The sequence below is a fragment of the Orycteropus afer genome, unplaced genomic scaffold (assembly GCF_000298275.1).
Source record: "Orycteropus afer afer isolate SDZICR_OR568_19922 unplaced genomic scaffold, OryAfe1.0 scaffold00047, whole genome shotgun sequence".
Classification (NCBI taxonomy): Eukaryota; Metazoa; Chordata; class Mammalia; order Tubulidentata; family Orycteropodidae; genus Orycteropus; species Orycteropus afer.
Genome location: NW_006921634.1, coordinates 7,533,962 through 7,554,370, shown reverse-complemented (window position 1 = coordinate 7,554,370; position 20,409 = coordinate 7,533,962). Strand labels below are relative to the sequence as shown.

At 40.5% G+C, this 20,409-nt stretch overlaps 1 protein-coding gene across 1 annotated transcript in view; it reads right to left on the bottom strand.

Annotated features, from left to right (window-relative positions):
• Positions 1-5,090: 5,090 nt before the first annotated feature.
• Positions 5,091-20,409, bottom strand: part of ENDOD1 (endonuclease domain containing 1) — a 53,883-nt gene continuing 38,564 nt past the window's right edge. Inside the window, exon 2 of the mRNA XM_007938068.2 lies at positions 5,091-6,290. Coding sequence (XP_007936259.1) covers positions 5,091-6,290 — 1,200 coding nt within the window. The remainder of the gene's footprint in view (positions 6,291-20,409) is intronic.

Here is a 20,409-nt window from a genome sequence, read left to right as displayed (position 1 = left end):
TTTATTACCAACCACAGCTATAGCAACAGCAATTAATGTTTACTGAGCATTCACAATGTACCAGGCACAGTAATGAGTGCTTTACATTCATTATCTCACTTTATTCTCCTAATAAGCCTCTGAAGTTGTACTGTTAATTAGCTCCATTTTACAGATAAAAAGCCAAGGTTTGGGATGGTAAGTAAATTTTCTAAGACAATACAGTTAGTAAGTTGTGACACCAAGATTTGAATTTAAGTCATTTGGACTCCATAGCCTGAGCTCTTAACCATTACACAATACAGCCCTCCAGGAGTAATCCTATGTCCACCTTCCAAGAGCATCTCACAATGGACTCCTGAGATACATTGAACACAGTAAATGATGGCAAGTGGTATTCAAGAGCACTTTCTTCGTTGAAATTTAAGGTTAAAAAGAATTAGTTTGGAGCCTAACTGTTAGGACTTAATTCTTGATCAGGGAAAACACCTCCAGAGGGAGGCAATAAAAAGTCTAAGACCCCATTGTGAAAATCAAGCAGTCCACACTGTATTGCATATTGTGTAAGATTTTGAAAAACATGTATTGTGGGGTAAGCCAAATGCTGAACAAGACACAGAATCACACACCAGGTCCTGCCCACACTGGGAAGGCAGCCAAGAATGACTGCCACCTCCATTCCAGAGAGGGCGCCCTACACTAAAGGACACAGAGAGGACCCCTCCCCCTTTAGAGGCTGCTTGCTGTTTCTCAAACTGTGGGAGTTTGCTAGTAAGTAAACAAAATAATAGTACTTGTGTAATTTTCAGTGTGATTCAGAATCAGGGAAGCAATAAGCCCTTGGTACTTATTTATAAAAGACATCACAAACACTGGATGTCCCAAGCAGCTGAGGGGAAAAAAAGCTTTTCAGAAAAACAACACTCTGAAAAGTAGTTCTAAGGCTTGTTTCACTGATCATACCCTCTTTGTTTTCTCATGTATGACTCAAAATTTTAAACAATGAACAAAAGCCAGATGTGAACAGAAACTAATACGCTACTGTTTGAGTTAATGTGGATCAAGAATAAAATGGAAAACAATTTTAAAATCACAGATAATCTGTTATGATTTGAATTATGTTCCTCTAAAATATGTTGTAAATCCTAACACTGTGGTTAAAATCACATTTGGGAATAGGTTTTCTTTGTTATATTAATGAGGCAGTATCAGTATAGAGTGTGTCTTACATCAATCTCTTCTGAGATATAAAAGCAGATTAAGAAAACAGGAAGAAACAGAGATAGGTGAAGGTAGACATCATGGCACATGAAGATCGCCAAAGAGCCAAGGAATAAAAACTGAAGAGACAAGGACCTTCCCTTAGCGCCAAAAGAGAGTAAGACTTTTCCAAGAGCCAGTGCCCTGAATTTGGACTTCCAGTCTCCTAACTGTGAGAAAATAAATTTCTGTTTGTTAAAGACATCCACTTGTGCTATTTTTGTTATAGTAGCATTAGATAACAAAGACAGTCCCCAAATCCCATTTCATCTCCCCTTTTAGATATTTTACAGAAATGCTAATAAGTTGTCAATGAGTTGTCAATAATTGCTTTATTGAGCATCTGCAAGGTGCACAGCACTGTACATTGTTTCAAAATGTCCAATTAACTTTTGTCACACCCTCTGTAAAGCCTTCTCTGATGTCCATGGTTTTTGTGGCTTTTCCTCCTGTATGCCAAAGAACAGCTTCTAGTAGTACTCTTATTATAGCACATACCAGGACATGTTACAAAAATCTATTGCACCATGTGTTTTTCCCACTAGATGCTGAACTCCTCAAAGATGAGCTGTTCATGTCCCACTAGATTCTGAACTCCTCAAAGATGAGCTCAAAGTACTGTTCATGTCTGCAACTCTGGTGTTCAAGACATTTGATGGATGAATGGACGATTGAACAAATGAAGAGTACTTCACTTTGGTTCCTTCTCTTAAATCTCAAGTCTGCATTTAGGGGGAAGTGCTGATGCTGAATGAGAAACCAGAATTCAAAAGTCACAACTGAAGAGGAGTGTCTAAAGGTATGGCTGAACCACAGACAAGAATGTCAGTGCCACAATCATGAAGGTGGTTGCCCTCCCCAAGGTCCTGAGGATATAACAGAGCCATAGCAAACTCTTCAAACCAGAGGTGGGGTTCATAAACCCAAACGGTTGCCTCAAAGCCCAATGTAACTCACTGGGAACAGTTCAGCCAGGTTACATGCTGGGTTCCAGGCCCAAGGCAGCCTGTTCAGTCAACAGAGACATAGCCAACACAAGCAGTCTAGCTACCTAGCCTTAAGGATATTTTTGCTTTACTCTTTTCCCAGATTCCCAAGACAGTCACACAAAAATAAATAGTCAGACACCAAAAGACTCTAAGTGAAAAGAAGACATGTCTAAATGGCTCTACAGAGGCATGGTTTGGATCTTCTTGTCTCTTGCATGATGCCTGGGGGCTCGGGCTGCTGTAGATGCCTCCTTTGGGCCTTTCAGAATGCAAATATTACGAGGCAATAACAGATTCCATAGGATGCAGTGGCATGTGCAAGGGTGGCTGTCTAAATCACACATGCCAAATTCATTTGATTAGTCAAAGTCTGGGTGATTTTTTTTTTTTATGAATTTGAGAATTCTGCTATGGTCCAAGGAGGCAGGTGAATAGTAGCAGACACACCACATTATCTGACATTCCAGGTGTGACAGGATATGTGCAAAAGACCTTGGCTTCTCATCTGGCATCAGCTCATCATGAAACTGAAAGCAAACAGTTGCCTCTTCTGCCTCAGATTCCTTATCAAATGAGGGTTTTTAGCCAAACTGTCTCTGTAGTCACTTCTAAGATTTCCCTTTTTCCACCCAGCAAGATTCTTGACTCATCCTTACCAAGGAAAAACCTCCATTTACCTTCACACTGCTGAAACAAAAGAAGGCCCACTACAGACTTTTATGCTTACAGAGTATTTGTAAAATACTGCTTAAGATTATTTAGATAAAACTACTACACATCTCCAAATCATGGACTGATCTAATGTCATACCCCCCAACTTGGCATCACATATCCATCAAAATAGCAGCTCTGCTATTTTGGCTGCTGTTCTACTTTGGGTCCAATTCAACTATCTTTCTGCAAAATTGATTCACACTACACAAACGGTTCTCATCAACAAACCTGATGCAAATGGTTGACACATCATTTTCTCCTTAAATGTTTTGCCTTTCTCAATACCTAATTTTTGCATCAACCTTTCTGATGACTGGTGGCCTGCACCCTCAAGGTCAGCAGTTTATACTTGGCCCTTTTCTATCTCACACCAACTCTTTAGAACACTCAGAAAAAAATCTAGGAGATTCTATCCCAGCTGTGGAAGGCAGGGCAAAGTTTGGGAGATACTGCTTTCTCCTGTGACCATTTTCAGTGCAAGATTTAAAAGGACAAGTGCTTGACCAAAAAAATTGGGGATTACTCTCAAGTTGAACTTGCCTTAATGGGAGAGCTATCATTTCCAGTCTCAAACACACTATAAAAATCATTTCCTAAGAGGTAATGACTCTAAGTATTTTTATATATAGTTTTTTTTTTTCTCAAAATCACTGGGTAATTTTGTGTGTGCTATGTGTAGCTTATATATATATACATATATATATATATATATATACACACACACACACATATACATACACACATTGTTGTTGTTGTTGTTATTTGCCATCGAGTCGGCCCTGACTCATAGCGACCCCTCCTTGGGTTTCCAAGGCAGTATCACTACGGAAGTAGGAATGCCCAACCATACATATATGCATATACATATACTAAAACAATTATTTAAAGATAAAGTTTGAGTGGTTCAGTGTATTGGGTACTTGCTTGATATATTAAGAAAAGGTGATCTAGTATGTTGCAGAATATGAATACTCTTCATATTAGCTCAGTGTGTAGGTCTCTGAACTCAACCTTCTCAACTAGAGCTTTAACATATAACAAGTTAGTGCAAGATTGGGTGGAGATGTCCAAGGGCTCCCACCCTTGAGTTTTCTTCCTTACACCTGAGAAGACTGTATGTTCAAGGAACAAAAAAATCTTTGCTCTTGCATTTTCACTTTGTCATGCTACATGTGGCAAAGCACAGAGCAACAAAAATGTCTATCATTTTTTAAAAGAAAAGTGCATCAAAGTTTAACTCAGTAATCATGGAAAGCTAAGGGATACAGGCAGTCCCCAGGTTACAAACAAGATCAGTTCTTACATGTGTCTTTAAAGCCGAATTTGTAGGTAAGTTGGACCAGGTATACAGAGTCCTTATTTAGCCTTACTTTAGTGCAAGAAAAAGCTCAAAGTCTTTTCAGTGATTTAAAGCTGCACATGAAGCAAGTGAAGGTGATTGTGATAGAGGATTTGTTGCAAATAGGGGTTGGTTCAATCATTTCAAAGTGAGGGCAAATTACATAACATCAAAGGGCAAGCACAAATTGCTGAGCTGTCCATAAATCAGATGTTTGTGCCCCAGGGACGGCCTGCAGCAGATACTCTAATCCCAGCCTAGAAAGTTATCTCAATAGAGAGGCATTGTCTGCACTTCACCAAGTTCAGCTGAGTTGAGGACAGAAAGAAGCAAGTGCTAACAAATTGGCCAAAGATATTAACTCGGTTTTGCCTCGTCTCAGGGAGTTAATACATGGAGTAAGATTTGTTTCCTCTTTTCTCAAAAAGCCTTTAGTTTAAAGTTATCTTCTTTCTAATTCCCTACTTCCTTGTAATTTTTAATTATCACAAACGAACACCAGATTATCTCAGGGCTCACCTGTATCAGAGTAAATAATTGAAATTACTAATGGCTTGAAAGTTTCCACATATCACTGGAGGTACATAGCAGATTACCCACACATAATCCTACCTTGAATATTTCTCTTGGGTCAAGTTTAAATTGCACCATCTTCCTTTGCAAAAAGAGGCAGACACCCCTACCAAAGGTCTAAGGTAGTAACTGACTCAACAGAAACCCACTGTAAAGACAAAACATTCCAGATTTCTCTATGAAAAATAAAATAAAATAAAATTCACTGTGACTGAACACTATTAGTTATTTTAGTTCTATAACTCCCCAGAATTGTCAAAAGTAACCTTGTAGCCGATCCGTTTGCAGATACCAACAACAACTTGAAATAGATTACCCACGGTGCCAAAGGCAGTGTCAAAGAGCAGAGAGACAGTGCCACCGAGGCCCACAGCAATGTCCTTACACACAATTGGAACAGCACTCATGGTATACACAGGGAAAGTGGCCACATCCACAAGGACTCGGATGGGGATGCCCAGAATACGGCAAACAGCCTTCAGCAGACAACAAAGGATCCGGAGAACAGCCCTGATGATCTTGACCACTACCTTAAGCACCTTCCAGGGAATGCTCACCAGCTCTTCCCCAATGGCCATGAAGTATGAGATGGTGGCTGAGCCCAGACGGTAAAGGCAACTTTCTATGGTATTTATCACCTCCTTGGTAATGTACCACAGGAAACAGATAGTGTACTTTAGGATTTCTACCACAAGGTAACAAATTAATTGGAAAAGCTTGATGAATGGGGTAGCAATGATGCCCATCAGTTTTCCCAAAAGGCTACTACTTTCCTCAGGGGCCTCTGGAGGCAACAGATCAGACCTTTTATTCCTTGTGCTGGAGAAGGGAACAGAGCTCTCTTTAGATTGCACTGTCCGCTCTTCATCCTGCACTTGGTTAACCATTTCCAGGATTTTCTTCATTTTCTCTGTGTCTTGCTCAGTTTCACCACAGTTATTCTGGAACAGCTGAGGGTGAGATGGAAGCAGTTTCTCGAGATCCTTCACCATCACATCTTCAATAACATCACCATTCCGGGTATGCTTGACAAAGCCCATAGCCCAGCCTCCAGGAACAGCACAACAGGCTGCCAGCCAGACAAACTCGGGAAGCGTCACTCTGTCTTTAACTTTGTGGTCTGAGGGCACCACGCCGGTGATGATGTATAGGTCTTCCCCATTACCGCACTGCGGAGCCAAGGCCCGGTCCATTAGGCTCTTGAGATTCATGTACCACCGTTCCCTGAAGGCCAGGGTCATCGGAACTGCATTTGTGAGGGTGAATGTGTCCATCTGGGAATCACTGCTAAAGGAGAACGGGTACAGCTGTCCTCTTTGATAATCAGAATCCAGGTAATCTGTATTCAGGGCTTGCTTGCTCCCCAGAGTTTTCACTGAGGTGATGGCATCAGCTTCATTACTCACCTCTTTAAGGCTGCTGCTGGGGTCATCGATCTGAAAGAGAGAACAAGTGTTGAGATGCCCGCTGGTGCACATCAGAGAAGACACACGGGGCTCATTCTGCTGAGATTCTAGAGAAGTCTCTATGCACGTTCACTTCTAATGAAAGCTGGGTTCTCTGGCACATGCATACTTCATCCAAAATATCCCACAATTCTGGTGTTTGAAACACTTCTTTCAAAAAGGCTGTTTTCTATTTTACTCCATGTGTATACCCCATCCCTGCTCTGCAGTACTCCCTTCACCCCAAACATGCACACACAAATATACTATCCTGGCATTCATTTTTAATCTGTGTGGTTTTACAAATTTCACAGTCCTGTTTTGAAATATTTTCCCATGGGATTCAAGTTAGGTATCAAAGTAAAAACAAAGGAAAAGCAGATTTCAACAAGCACGTAGAAATGAGAACTATAATTCAGATCCATGGAGTCTTGGCTTTAAGTCAAGGATTTTAAGATACATGTCTCCCTGTGGTTAATCAGTGCACTGTATCTGCATTGAACTCAGAGCAACTCCTTCACTCCCTCTAAGGGAAGTCTGGAGACGTTTTTTAATTGAAAGAACATAGAGAAAAAAGAACACTGGTGTGTCTTCAGCCCAAGCACTACCTACCAGGGGTGAAACTGCCTACAGCCTGGGACATAAGCAGGAAAGATAGCCTCTCAGAGGAGGAAGGGGAAAGAGGCAAAAGAGAGGCAAGAGGAGAGAAGAGGAACAATAGGAGAGTTGTGTGTGTGTGTGTGTGTGTGTGCGTGTGTGTGTGTGTGTGTGTGTGTGTGTGTGTGACCAACACAATGTTTATCTTTTAGGCAGAAACCCAGGCTGTGAGTTGATTTACTCTCAAACTTCAAAACAAGGTCTCTGAGCTGTGGAGGTCAGAGGAGAGTTTGCTGGTTGCTTCTGCATCCTCACAGGCCACTTGGGTACAAATTTCTGCCACCGCCAAATGCCTGGCAACCAGGTTAAATCTTGTCTGCCTCCACTGCACAGGTATGTGGCAAATGGGTCAGGAGGGAACCCAGGTGACTGGGAAGGTCAGGACCCAATGCTACTACATGCTTTGTGTACCTCTCTACCCTAAACCTCCCTAGACATAACAGTAACTATCTGCAGATGCTCTGTACATGAAGGGAAAAGACAGTATACCTTCCTTACCCTTCTCCTGCTTCCTTTAGAACCCCATATCTATGGTCACTGTATTTTTTGAACCCCAAATATGGCCTTATGGTTTGATGATAAGAGTAAACACAGTATCTGAAATCAAGACAGAATGGTTGGATACTATACATATATGGTGACAGTATGTGTGTGGAGGGGTCAAGATTAATATTTTTAATATCAACTAAATATTTTCAATATGAAAGATTTTTTTAACCTTATTTTACAGATAGAGAAACTAAGACACAGAAAGATAAAATAACTTTCCCAAAGTCAAAGTTATCCAATAATTAGTGGCAACAGGAAAGGAAAGTTTGAACTGAAATCACTCTTTTTCTTTTCCCAGAGAATATGTTTTCTGTTTGTTTGTTTACTAACTCATACTTTCTCTCATCTTACATGGACACTGGTATGCCAATTTTCTCTCCCAGAGAGTGGAAAATAATTCTATACAATATTAAGATTGGGCACTCTACTTCCATAGTGATACTGCCTTGGAAACCCAAGGAGGGGTTGACTCCATGGCAATGGTTGTGTTTTGCATTTATATAGATTACTATCTGTAATTTCCTTTGTTCTCTGTAGCATGGAATAAATGAAGCTCCTTTAGGTTTCAGGGAAGGAAGCTGATAACTGGATCCGGATATCTGGAGTTGCAGTGCCGAGACTGAAGGAAGAATGGAAAGGAAAAGGTTAAAGAGTGCACGGACAGACTGGCCTTCATGCCTCATTTTTGCCTTTGCCCAGGGCACGTGGTTGCTGAGCCACTAGCTTCACAGTCCAAAAATATGGCAGCATAGGCATCAGGCTACTGGCCAGAGTAGTTTTCATGATGCTAGAAAACAAACACTTTGCTGTGGAGTTGATTCCAACTCACGGCGAACTCCATGTGTTACAGAGTAGAACTGCTCCATCAGGTTTTCTTAGGTATAAAACCAGATCACCGGGCCTTTCTTCTGCAGTGTTGCCAGGTGGGTTTGAACCACCAACCTTTCAGTTAGAAGCCAAGTGCAAACTATTTGTAGCATCATGGACTTCTCAGAGTGCTACAACTCCCGGAAAACACTTGCCTGATCCACCTGTAGCACTGTTCCTATTTATTAGCACCTCATTTAGCTACTCCCTTTTCCCTCTCTACACTAGCAGGGGAGAAAAGGCTAGTAAGCATCTAAGCCCAGCAAGCTGTCCTGGAGAAAAACTAACATCAGTCTCCACACCACAACTTCTTCTACTCCCACTCCACAGAGACCTTTAAGAAAATTTAGGAAGGAAACCCTATGCAGTCAAGGTAACCTAGATAAATCGCATAGCCTAACTGAATCTAGACTGTGTTCCTTAAGACTATTTTCAAAAGGTTTATATATGGAGGGAAATTGTCTTTGTTGGTTGTCAGGGGTGAGAGGGGAGGGGAAGGAACACTGTAAAAAATAAAAAAAAAATGCACTGACCCATGTCACTTTAGTTTTGTGTATTTCACTATACATAAATTATGTTTCAATAAAATGCATTAAGAAAATTGCAAAAAAAAAAAAAAAAGGACCAGGTTTGTTGGTCTGATAGAGCCTGGTGGAATCCCTGAGACTATGGCCCCTAGCTGCCCTTCAGGTCTGGAATTGAATCCACTCCTATGGCTTTCAGCCAAACAAAAGATAGGCAGATGAGCTGAACATTTACATTAGATAGATATAGTCTTGGAGAGAACAATCATGGGAGAATTGAAAGGCTGTGTATGCCCTCTGGTAGCGTAGTGCCTAACGCACTTGACTGCTAACCAGAAGGTTGGCAGTTCAAACCCACCAGCCACTCCTCGGAAGGCAGGCTGGGCAATCTACTTCCTTAGTGATAGTGCCTCAGAAACCCAAGGAGGGGCAGCTATGAGTCGGGTTGGTCCCAACTTGACAGCACATGATAACAACAATGACATATGCACAGGGAGACAGCCCTGGAGGCAGGAGTGCATGGGAGGAAGGGACACAGGGAAGAGGTAACTATGGGGAGGATGTAGGAGGGGAGTTGTTGCATTGTGGGAAACTGCAGTCAATGTCATGAAACAATGTGTATGTGAGCTGCTCTATGGAAAGTGAGTTTGCTCTGTAAACTTTCACCCAAATCTCAATAATTTTTTTTTTTTTTAAAAAAAGGAAAAACAAATGGAATATCAAAATTCAATGCTTAACTTGTTCCCAAAATGATCAGGATCTTGGCAATTCTCTATTGTCATCAGCAATTATAATTTTAGGGTCCAGTTTTTTAAAAAAGAAAAGACATTTTCAATAAACAAAGACTTTTTCAATGTCGCCTTCTATATTAATGAAGGGCTCACTGGAAGAACACAAAGGCAAAGAAACCTTGCAAAAGTTGAACCACCCAGCTCCACAAAGACCCAGGAATGGTGGTATAATTTGGCACTGATGGAACTAGAAATGAGTCCCATATAAGCCTAGGGAATCTTGGCATCTAGAGTCTGTGACTGTCATTCATGACACTCAGCCACACTTGACCTCTCTCTGTCTCTTTCTCCCACCTGCCTTCTACATCTACTTATTTCTGTATACTCTGCATAGCTCTTTTTTACTTCATAGCTTCCACTTACTCATGGTTTCTGTTCTATCATAACTTGAACTTGAATATGAATCATGATGGCCTCTCTATAGCCAATTGCCCAAATAGCTTTAACTTCAATTTTAGCTTCTCCTACTACCTAATTTCCAACTTCAAATGTTTAAGAAATGGAATCTGATTTACTCATCTTTTCCTATCAGGCCATGTCAAGACAAGCCTATAGGAATAGCTATCCCTGAGTCAAAAGTCCACCTGCCCACCCCTGTCCAAGCAGTTGTGGCTGGGTGCTGGAGAGAGAAGGCTGGTAATCCACATAGGGCTGCCCCTTCATCAGAAACTGTGGAAGTATCAGGCATTTTAAGCTTGGTGTGTCTGCCTTTGGCCTTACTATAATGCTCCATTGTACATAAATTAGCATGGATACTAATATTGTTGTTGTTATTATATGCCATCGAGTTGAACCCAACTCATAGCAACTCCTCCTTGGGTTTCCGAGGCGGTATCACTACAGAAGTAGATTGCCCAACCTTCCTTCCAAGGAGTGACTGGTGGGTTTGAACCACCAGGCTTCTGATTAGCAGTCAAGTGCCTTAAGCACTATGCTACCAGAGCTCCTATGGATACTAATAGCCAAAATGAAAATAAAAAATAGAGAAATTTCCCAAGGTTTACCTAATCCAGCATGAAATCTCTGACAAAAAGACCAAAGAATGCTTTAAAAGAAGACATGTTGATTTCCACGAAACTTCTATTCTCTCCTTTTCTGTCTTTTATGGGTCTTTTCTTATTTTCATATTTTATTTTTCATTCGCTCTCTCTAGTGCTTTCTAGATGAGTTCTTCTGACCTATCTTGCAATTCACTAAATCATTCTTCAGTTGTGTCTAGTCTACTTAACCTATTTGTTGAGGCATTTAGTTTTGCTTTGTGTCTTTTTGTTTTTTAACACAGTGGCAATGTTTTTCATTTCTGGCTTTTCTATTTGATTCTATTTCAAATTTTCCCGTTTTTCCTTTTTTCTCTTATGACATTCCTTCCTTTATCTTTAAATAGTTTAGACATGCTTATTTTAAAATCCTTTTAAGATTCTCTATTTTATTTAGTTTTCAGTTTATTTGTTGCTTCTGCTGGTTGCCTTTAAGGTGGTAAGTATACTTAAGTTCTTTGTAGTTTTTTTTTTTTTGCTAGTGAGCTTATCTTCATAAGAAGTCCATGGTGTTTTGTTGGGGGGAAAAAAAAAGTATATATATATATATACACACACACACACACACACATACATACATATAAACCACAAAAGCAATAGTTTTATATACATACATATACTATATATATGTATATAAAATAGTATAATATATGTATATAATATATATATGTATGTATGTATATAAAATAGTATTGCTTTTGTGGTTTCCTCTGCCAAAGCCCTATGGAATTGAATGATTCCAGGCTAGTTTTTTAATTATTTTCTCAGTTCAGGGTTTCCACATGAAGAAGTCAGTATAAATTTGGTTCCCAGTTTTACTTGTTGTTGTTATATACCGTGGAGTCGGCCCTGACTCATAGAGACCCCTCCTTGGGTTTCCGAGGTGGTATCACTACAGAAGTAGGATTGCCCAACCTTCCTTCCGAGGAGTGGCTGGTGGCTTTGAACCGCCAGCCTTAAAACTGGGAACTCAGAAAGTGCTGCATCACTGGTGAGCCAGACTAGAAAACTCTACCTGCAACTTCTGACAGAAGAAGCAATTGCCTACCCCCATGTCATGACTGGAAATAGTCAACTACCTTCCAGAAGTAAACCCAAAGTCAGCACTGTTCCTGTATGTGGGTCCAAATTTATACTGACTTCTTCATGTGGAAACCCTGAACTGAGAAAATAATTCAAAAACTAGCCTGGGATCATTCAATTCCACAGGGCTTTGACAGTTTTACTTAGTGAGCCTAATTCCACTTCCATGCCATGAATAGGGTGTGTGGCCTTAACTCTTGTTCCCAGGCAAGTCAGAGCCCTAGTCCCTGGGGTCTTTGTGGCTTCTCATAAATAGCTTTGGCTGTTGCTTTCTTACATATTTCTGGTACCCAAAAATTTCTCTTTCTGGTTCTTTTTGCTTAATTACAAATTTAACATATTTTAAAAATATATTTTATGCAACATTTCTATGTCTTTGCAGTAGGAGGAAAGGAATTCCATACCTACTCAGGCACTTTGTCCGGGTGTTTTCCCCATTGTAAGGCTTCAAAAGTTCCTCCTAAACTATGCCTTGTTTCCCTTTATAACTCATTTTATAGATTCATCATCCTAAAATGTATCTACTTTAGTTAAATCTGTTTAGGCCACCTCCTTGATAAGTGTGTGGGATCTGATGCTTGAGACAGTTTCAGAAGCCCTGAGTTTGGATTCTGAATCTCCTATGTAATGGCAATTATGGAGGAAATTAACCACCCCAAATCTCACTTTTTTTTTTTTTTTGAAAATGCTATTGTTATTATTTAATGTATTTAACAAATAAGAGTATTTGACAAAATTGGCGAGTAGCGACTGGGATCTTAAAAGCTAGCAAGCTGCCATCTAGATGCAACAATGGGTGTCTCCTCGTCAAGAAGAAAGAAGAAAACCAAATGAATGGAAACAATCAGTCCTAGTGACTGGTACACCATCTGATCTGCAACCTATACAACTATGAGACCAGAAGAACTAGATGGTGCCCGGCTACCACTGTCATCCACTTGGAAGGGATGTACGAGATCCTGCATAGAGAGGGAGAACAATGTGGAACAAAACTCAAAATCATTTGGAGGCAAAAAAAAAAAAAGAAGGTGGGGACCAGGTTTGCTGGTCCAATAGAGCCTGGTGAAACCACTGAGACTATGGCCCCTAGCTGCCCTTCAGGTCTGGAATTGAACACACACCTGTGGTTTCCAGCCAAACAAAGAACAGGCAAGTGAGTTAAACATTTACCTCAAGTAGACACACACCATGGAGAGAACAATCATGGGAGAAGGAAGGGATGCTTATGCACAGGGAGACAGCTCAGGGCGCAGAAGAGTATGGAGGGATGGACACTGGGAGGAGGTAACTATGGGGAGGAAGTGGGAGGGGAGCTGTTGCATTGTAAATTTTGGTCAATGACATGAGACAAAGTATATGTGAACTGCTGTATGAAAAGTGAATTTACTCTGTAAATCTTCACCCAAAACAAAATAAAATTTAAAAAAAAAAAAGAGTATTTGACAAAAGAAAGTAATCAATTCATGTTTGCTTTGTAAAAATAAGGTTTTCCATCACCTGTGTATAGTACAATTTTATTTACATGTGCCAAACTTACCTCTTTCCAGTTTTCTAAATATGCCATTAAAACCAGTAGAAACAATAAAACAAAACACAACAAAAAATGTATGCTTAGCTTTTATAAACTTTTCCTAATTTGATAGCTTTGGGAATATCTTCTTTCAGCCTTCACCTCTCTATTGTAGTTATTGTAGTTAGGTACCATCAAGTCAGCACCGACTCATAGTGACCCTATGTAAAACAGAATGAACAAGCCAGGTCCTGCTCCATCCTCACAATCCTTGTTATGCTGGAGCCCATCGTCACAGCTGTTGTTCCAATCCTTCTTGTTGAGGATCTTCCCCTTTTTCATTGATCCTCTATCAGATATGAGTCCTCAAAAAGATATTGTCTACAGAATGAAAACCTTGCATCTCTCCCTTCCTCTCTTTCTCTTTTCGCCCCTCTCCTCTTCCCTCCACCTATCACCTTCATTGTATTGCATTCCCAGTATATGTAGGCACTCTGGGTAGTTTTTCCTTTCTCCAGACTCTTTCCAGAATTTCTATCTTGAGATGACAGAACTGTACTCTATATTCCAGATGTAGTTACTATTACAGTCAGCTTTTGGTGAGTTCTTACCATGTTCCAGACACTGCTAAGTACTTTACATTAATTTACTCTTACAACCCTTAAACATCTCTGAGTTAGATGAACTATTAGACCCATTTTACAGGTGAAGATACTGAGGCTCAGTTAGTCTAGGTAAGCTTCCTAAGGTTATATGCCCCTAGAAAAGATTGGGATTTGAAGCTTGCTCAGGCTAAATATAAAGCCAGTCTTGTAACTGTGTTTAATGAGCTCTGGTGCTGTAGTGCCTAAGACATCTGACTGCTAACCAGAAGGCTGGCGGTTCAAACTCACCAGCCACTTCTGCAGAAGGAAGACTGGGCAATCTCCTTCTGTAAAGATTTACCCTCCAAAGGGGATCGCTATGAGTAGGAATCGACTTGATGGCAGTGAGTTTGGTTTAGTTTTTTTGTAACTGTGTTTAGTGTAAGCAGAGCAGCATTTTTCAATACTGAGAGTGTCAAGAATGTCATGAACTTTATAGGCTAAAGCATCTCACTAAAAATAAGCTACAGATCCCTAGCCCTTTCCTAAATCACATCAATCAACCTGTCAATAATCTGATCCTGTTTACTTACTGATTCCTTTGCATTATCTATTACCTATAACTTTCATCTGTTCATGTGGGTACTCTAGTCTTCTTCAAACAAATTCCTACTGATTTTGGCTTTTGCAAAAGCCAAAAGGAGTCATCCAAAAACTTAGATGTTGCATTATAGAGTCATTTTATCATAAAATTTCTTTAAAAACATTCAATCTCAGGACTTCATAATGCCCTGCTAACTAATCCCCACTGAAAGAAAGATCCATTAGGCTGTTACTTCCTGTCTTTAAGACCAGTTTTTTAACCTATGTCAAAATTTTCTTCTGATCCCAAGATCAGATGTTTAATAGCCTTTGCTAAAAAATCAACCAAAAATCTAAATAAAATCACTGTACCAGCTCCCCACGCAGGATCTTCATGTTTATTTGCCACTCCAAAACCACCAAGTGTGTTGGGGTGACTTTCTCAAGGGATGACAAAGTACGTGTGTGTGTGTGTGTGTGTGTATTTAGCTAAGCTACCTAAGTCATGTCTGGGAAACTATACTAAAACTAGTTATGGTCCTTGATGAAAACAGTTTTAATATATTCTTTGACCCACTGTCACTTAAATGGCAGATGTATTTTTCCATGCTCTCTGCAGACATAGCTTAATGATCTGGTTATTGCAATTATAATAAATTACTGACAACACTGCTCCCTAAAGATAAAGATACACCTAGGACGTAAGAGGTAATTTCAGATTACAATTTCTGGGTTACATCTATTCTTTTGCAGGCACCAGCAATCTTTCTCTTTGGTTTCCCAGTGAATCCCTGGGTGCAGCAGCACATAGAAAGCCCTGTCTGTCTAACTCACCTCCTCAGCTGACTGCATCTCCCTGCACTGCCAATGCAATTTGATATAGTTCCTCTATTTAATGGAATTTTTTTCTAATCTCAACACTGTTAAATAGATATTTAGAAGAATAAGCCCTTCCCCTCCACCAGCATCTTGGCCCATAAATAATCTTATAATAAAGCCCTTTTCAAATTCACTATCAAGGAAAAAATAGTTTACCTCAATGAACTGGTATCTTTCCTTACCTGAGTCAATAAAAACTATCTAAACCCATGGGACTTCCTTTTTGCTTCAAAATTAAACAAAGGGACATGTTCCATTTTTCATGCTAAAATGTATGCAAATGAAAAAAAAGAGTAGAAAATTCAAAAAGAATACTGGAGGAAAAATAATCACCCACTCAATAATGTATTTATTAAACATGCATAATGTGTGCCTAGCATGGGAGAAGAACATATAAGGACTGATAATACCAATACTACTACTAACAACATTTACTGAGCACTATATTAACAATTTAATACGTATTAAATTGGCAACTAATGGAGCTAAATATTCACTTACTTAAACTTATAACAACTAGGTACTATTATGATCTCCTTTCAGCCGTTGAAGAAACAGAGGCACATCAAAATTAAGTAACTTGCCCAAGGTCACACAGTTAATGTGGTAGAACCAGGGTTAGGACCTCAGCTAGTGCTCCCATTTCCTGTTTTAAGTGCTTCAAACAGGACTTCACATCAAGAAACTCATCTATTTAAGCAAACAAGACACAGACACATACATACAAGCTTAAATAGAAAAAAGTGTAGTTCAGTTTATATTAAATGCAGAATGAATGGTATTTAAAAAAAAAAAAAACGAAATACAATTCTTGAGAAAGTCAGCCAAAACTATACTCAGAGACTATACTTAGGAGAGACTTCTAGGAGTAAATAAAACCTGAAATGGGACTTGAAGAATGTGCAAGATTTTGATAAATTTAGAGAAAAAGAAAAGTCAGTAAAGGCTTAGCAAGACTTCTGAACAAAGGCTTTTAAGGCAGAGACAAGCAGCCTTTGAAAACAGAATTCTGAGTATGAAAAAGTATAAAGTTTAATTGGAAAGAATAACTAGATTACGAATTATCTGTTATACACACACACACACACACACACAACAGAATACAACTACCATTTACTGAGTGTTTGCTATGTACTAGGCACCTTGATAAATGCTTCACATACACACTGCCGTCAAGTCAGATCCAATTCATAGCAACCCCTCCTTGAGGTATCACTATGGAAGTAGATTGCCCAACCTTTCTTCTGAGAAGTGGCTGGTGGGTTTGAACCTCCAGACTTCTGGTTAGCAGTCAAATGCCTTAGGCACTATGCTACCAAAGCTCCTAAATGCTTCACATACAGGATCTTTTGTAATCCTAACAACATCCCTACTGCCTCCTTTTACACAAGAAGAAGTCAAGGCTCAGGGACATCCAGTACCTTCCCCAATGTCACACCATGAATGGGTGGTCTGACTTTGGTGACTATACCATTGCTCTATTCTGAATTTTAGGCTCGTTGAATGCTACACTTTTAAGTTTAGACTTTACCTTGCACACAGTGGAAATTCACTCATAGTTTTTGAAGACTGGAGCATTTATGTAGACATATAAGTCCAGGGTGACAGACCCTGAAGAATATTGAATATACATCATGGTCTGTGTGGTAGTTTAGTTTGTGTGTCAACTTGGCTGGGCCTGGTTGAGTGGCTGGGCAGCTGGATGTAGTATTCCCCATGATGAGACTGGTAATAACTCCATGGTGGAATCTACTGTGAGCAGCTGAGAAGCTGCCTTAGGGAATATGGTCTGCTTCCCATAAATAAGCATAAGCCTTAGGGAATGGTCTCTAGCTTATGGCATGCTTGGACCCTCCATGTAGCCATGCCGTTGTTCAGCAGCCTGCCATGCTCTGCCAACCTTGGGACTTTCAATGGACTTCAATTAATGGCCTGCCATGTGGTTTGGTAACATCAAGACTGTGCCTTTTTACTTGTCAACCTTGGGTTTGTCAGCCTCAGCAGCCAGCAGCTGTCTGAGTGAAAAAAATACCTCTAGCTCCAGAGGGGCCGGGAACAGGAAGCAGAGCTAAAGCTCAAGGTTGAGGGGCTTTCACCCAGCCCCTAGAGCCTGGCACTTTGAACTTGGACTTAAAGCCTCCAAATTGTGAGAGAATAAACTCCTGATAGTTTAGGCCATCCTATTTGTGATATATTTTTGTCAGAGTGGCACAAGGTAACCAGAACAGTCTGCCAGAAAAACAAACAAATCAGTCTTAGAAGAAGTACAACCAGAATGCTCCTCAGAAGTGAGTATGGTGAGACTTTGACTCTCTTACTTGCAACAAATCATCAGGAAAGATCAGTTGCTAAAAAAGGACATCATGTTTGGTGTTAAAGAGGTGGTCAGTGAAAACAGGGAATACTCAACGAGATGGACTGACACAATGGCCACAATAATGACTCAAACATTCCAATGATCATTAAGATGGCACAGGATCAAGCAGTGTTTCATTCACGTAAGGTCACCATGAGTCCAAACTGACTTAATGGCAACTAACAACAACCAAGTAGTCAGGCACAGCAAAAATTGTAAAGCAAGTTTGCAAATGAGTAGAATTTTGTAAACATTACTGCATCCCATTTAGTCTTCATGCAGCACTACAAGGTAGGCATTATTATCATCTCCATTTTATACTTGGGAAAATTCAAGCTCAGATAAGTGGTATGTACATGGTCATCCAACCAGTAAGTGACAGAACTAAGGTATAAGACCAGCCTTTCAGACTTCAAAACTCCTAACCTTGTTCCAGTGATAGGCCAAGCCTCTATGTGAGGAAGGGAATGCAAAGAGCCACAGACCAGCCACCATTAGAGGACAAGAGGAGAATGAAGAGACAACTGGAAGACACAATGGAGCAATAAGGAGAATCCATCATCAAGCATCATGGCCACCACCTGTCTGCCACTTTGTCATAATGTGGTGGCCTGCATGTTGTTATGATGCTGGAAGCAATACAACCAGTATTTCAAATACCAACAGGGTTACCCTTTGTGGACAGGTTTCAGTGGAGTTTCCAGACTAAGACAGACTAGGAATAAAGGCCTAGCTATCCACTTCCAAAATTTAGCCAATGAAAACCTCATGGATCACAACAGAATACTGTTTGATACAGTGCTAGAAGATAAGCCCTCTGGTTGGAAGGCACTAACCTTCCAACTCTAAAATACAGAGTGGCCATAACAATGGACACAAGCATACCAACTATCATGAAGATGGCACAGGACCAGGCAACATTTTTCTCTGCTGTACAAGGGGAGGCCATGAGTTGGAGCTGACTTGACAACAACTAACAACAATAGTGTCACATCAGAAGTCACGGTAGAAGAAAGCTTTAGCTAGAGAGACATCAACAATGTATCACCCGCTGTAGAGGAAAAAGAGAACAACAAAGATAAAGGCCAAGGCCTCTGATGATTAGCATGATCTCAAAGGGGAATTTCTACACGGGGCTGAGGAGGAAGAAAGTGGTTATATATAGGCAAGAGGAAGCTGCAGAAACAGATCTCTCTTTTGAGGAGTCTTTAGGTAGAAGGTAGGAGAAGAACAAGGCCTTAGCTTGAGGGGTGGGAAGCTATAGGAATAAGCAAAGATTATCTTCCTGCTCCTCCTTACCCAAGAGAAGGGAGCCCTGTGAGGCAGGGGTATTTGAGTATTGTGGTGTAGGAAATTACATAGTGTGGCTTTTCTAGCCATAAGTCTTCGTAAACTCCATGGTAGAACTTGCTGTGAGCAACTGAGTAGCTCCTGATTGCTAAAGTTATCCACCTAGGGTATTTCTGTTGGGTGTAGCACCAAGTAATTTTCTGGGAAGTTCTCTCTCTCAGGTGTATAGAATTCTGATGTTGGGATTGGTTAGTGGCCACTCTGCCAGGCTCAAAAGGAGCCCTTCTAGAGGCAGAGGAAGTCTCTCTGACTGCTGGCTGAGAAAGACATGCTCCTGAGAGAAACACACTCCTGAGAGACACACACTGCTAAGACAGAGACACTGAGAGACATGCACTGCTGAGAGAAAGACACGTACTGCTGGGATAGAGACTGAGAGAGACTGCTGGCTGAGAGACAGTGGGCTAAGAGAGACTGAGCATTGTTCCTGAGCTTGAATTGTAGCCTGGTGCTTTCCTAAGAAACCCCATAATCTGTGGATTCTGTGTGGCCACTGCAGTGAATTACTGAACTTAGCAAAGTGGTGGTGGGTGCTGTGGGAGGAATTGGTGTCAGGACTGATGAAAGGGCTGGAGGGAGGCAGCATGTCTGGTCTCATAAGGATAGGCCTTGGGCTACTGATGGTGATTCTGTCTTCCTCTTGTGGAGTTAGAGAAGGTCAGAAGATGCAGCCTCCCTGTCCCTTTAGCAGTTGGTGTCAGAAGCAGTGGGATTTGTTGCAATGGCCCCACACTGATAGAAGCATAGAACTTCATAAAAGAAAGAAGAAAGGGGCCTGGGAAGTGAAATTTTGTATTATTAGATGGTTACTTTGGTTGGTGTTACCTCTTAAAGGAGATAATTGATCCAGAGGCTAGAGCTTTTGGTTATACCCAGCCAAAGGCCCAAGGCCATATACATAGAATGGGAAGGTAATCAAGGTGAAAAGATGAAATTGCAATGTCTTAAAAAGGATTATGTTTTGGATTAGTATTTATCTGAATGTACTATGGATACTGCATGTTCTCTTACCTAGTTGTATATTAGAAATGATTATGGGGTATGGATAACGGAGACTGTGTAAGTCCGCCTTCAGCTGATACGTGATTGGATATGTTAAAAGGGGAAATAGAATTTACCCAGCAGAAACAGAGGCTTTCGTTTCAAACCCTGTGTGTAGATTAGGTAAAAACCTGAGCCCCACTCAGAACTTGAGTGAGGACATTTGCATTTGAAAAGACCCAACCAGAACTACTGAGAGAACAGAAGATCTGCATTGGAAGACAGAACCTACAGAAAAAAAAAAAAAAAAAATGTTTGGCTTTTTTTTTTTCAATTTCAAGCAATTAGGCTTTGGGTGCA